This window comes from Achroia grisella, unplaced genomic scaffold, assembly GCF_030625045.1.
Source record: "Achroia grisella isolate CSIRO2021 unplaced genomic scaffold, CSIRO_AGI_Agris_v1 utg215, whole genome shotgun sequence".
In the NCBI taxonomy this organism is placed as follows: domain Eukaryota; kingdom Metazoa; phylum Arthropoda; class Insecta; order Lepidoptera; family Pyralidae; genus Achroia; species Achroia grisella.
In genome coordinates, this window is record NW_026712713.1 from 1471396 (window position 1) to 1473657 (window position 2262).

The following is a 2262-nucleotide window of genomic DNA, read 5'->3' on the forward strand; positions in this document are numbered from 1 at the left end:
AAATTTATATCGTCTCAAATATTCACAAAAGATGAAGAAGAGAAAATTTCGGAATATCTTGTAACATCTTTTAAACTAAACCATGGACTATCAAAACTGAAAACACGCGAATTGGTTTATGAATACGCCACTGCCATTAAAAAGAAAATACCAGATAACTGGACAGAGAAGAAACTTGCATCCAAAGACTTGTGGTGGTTGTTGTGGTGTATGCGGTGTGCCGGCTGTTGAGTGCTGGTGTACAGCCCAGCACAACAGATGAGGTGCGGAAGATGAGGAAAGCCAGGCGGAACAAGAAACGCAGTCCCGATAGATCCAGTGGTTTATTTCGGGTTACAAGCACATACACAGTAGTTCATAGAGTACAGTCCACAGCATATAGAATGAGAAGGAGTGAAAGAAGAATGATAGTATGAAACAGAAATTGAATTGTTATAATTACGATGTATTTTATAAGTAGCGCGTAAGCAAGCGAGTGACACAGGTTATGCCTAAGATGTAAAAATCACGACTGCGAGGCGAGGCATCTCACTGCGCTCGCGCAGTTCATGCACCGCCCCGCGCCCCGCTGCCGGGACCCGGTCCCGCGCGCGGCTACTATGCACGGCGCTCGGCGCTGTATGTATAGATAGCTATGTACGTTAATAATGAATTTAATATTAAGACGCAGCATAAGATGTACCTGTATTAATATGATAAAGCGTGATGTACATAGTATAATAATAATATAGAATAGGTAGTAGAATAGATATAAGTGTATATAATATAATGTTGATGTATGATTATGTGTGTGTGTATGTCTGTTTGTCTTTATTTAATATTAGTATATATATAATGATATTTTAATATATGGATATGAAGGCTGAGTAGCCTATATCACTCCCCTCCAAAGACCGTGACTACGGGCGATAATAGTCAGGGAATCGAACTACGCGTCCTGAGCGCGTCTTTTTGGCGGTATCCTGAGCTGGTATATCTGTCTGCATAGGAACCGGGATAGGTAGAAGGATGGGAGTAGGATCGGTAATAGTTTGAGGTGTTGTGGATGGGTCTGCCAGTATGTAGGCCGGTTTGAGTCGGTCTATAGATACTGTGACCGGTTTGCCTTTAACCAGTAACTTAAATATCTTATCTCCGCGTTCGAGTACTTCATACGGTCCAGAGTAAGGAGGCTGTAAAGCGCCTCGCACCGAGTCGTCGCGCAGAAAGACATGACTCGAGGATGCCAAGTCTTTATAAATAAAGATCCTGTCCTTCTTATGGTGTGTTGCGGGAGATGGTTGCAACTTTGCCGCGAATTGCCGGAGACGGGTGGAAAAATCCGTAATATCGGTTGAATCTGGCGCTGCTGATTGAAAGAATTCGCCTGGTAGACGTAATGGTTCGCCATATACCAGTTCAGCAGAGGAAGCATTCAAGTCCTCCTTGAACGCTGACCTAATGCCGAGGAGAACAAGTGGTAAGCTGTCAACCCAATTCACGTCTGCGTGACACATAATGGCAGCTTTTGTCGGTGGAAGCGTTCCACTAACCCGTTGCATGCTGGGTGATACGCGGTTGTTCTGCGATGTTTGAATCCAATCATTTTTCCAAGATATTGGAAAAGTGCGGATTCAAACTGTCGACCACGATCAGTAACGATATCGGTTGGACATCCATATCTGGATATCCACGATATCAGTGCCTACCCAACAGTTTCGGCTGTCATGTCTGCCATGGGGAATACTTCAGGCCAGCGTGTGAAGCGATCTACTACCGTTAGGCAGTAGCGTTGGCCTTGAGATGGTGGCAGTGGACCTATAATGTCCGTGTGGATGAAGGCGAAACGTGCACGAGGTAAACTGAACGTACCCAGTGGAGCTGACACGTGACGGTTCACCTTTGCGCGCTGACAAGCCAGACATTTTCGTGACCACTCTCGACAGTCCTTTCGCATCCCGGAGCAGACGAATCGCTCGGCAACAAGTTGCGCGCTCGCGTTGGCGCCTGGGTGGCTAAGATTATGAAGGCTGTCGAAGAGTTGTTTACGGAACGGTTTGGTCACGAAGGGTCTTGGTGATGTTGTGCTTACATCACAAAACAGCACAGTTTCGCTGTTTGTGAGCTTTAGCTTGCTTAGGCGGAGTGATGAATCACCACCTAATATTTTAGCTAACTCGTCGTCGGAAGCTTGTGACTCGGCCAGTAGGAACAAATCGACTGGCATCTGCAGTTCCTCGATACGAGACAATGTATCGGCGACGACGTTGTCTTTGCCCGAAA

The 2262-nt window shown here is 45.9% G+C and overlaps 1 protein-coding gene across 1 annotated transcript; it reads right to left on the reverse strand.

Annotated features, from left to right (window-relative positions):
- Nucleotides 1–899: 899 nt before the first annotated feature.
- LOC131842210 (uncharacterized) lies at nucleotides 900–1496 on the reverse strand. The gene has a single exon (XM_059190742.1). It carries the CDS (start codon nucleotides 1494–1496, stop codon nucleotides 900–902), a length of 597 nt encoding a protein of 198 aa, XP_059046725.1.
- Nucleotides 1497–2262: the final 766 nt, after the last annotated feature.

Excerpts from the sequence above, each read along its gene's own strand:
- LOC131842210 (XM_059190742.1), bottom strand. The coding sequence starts at position 1,496 with ATGTGTCACGCAGACGTGAATTGGGTTGACAGCTTACCACTTGTTCTC.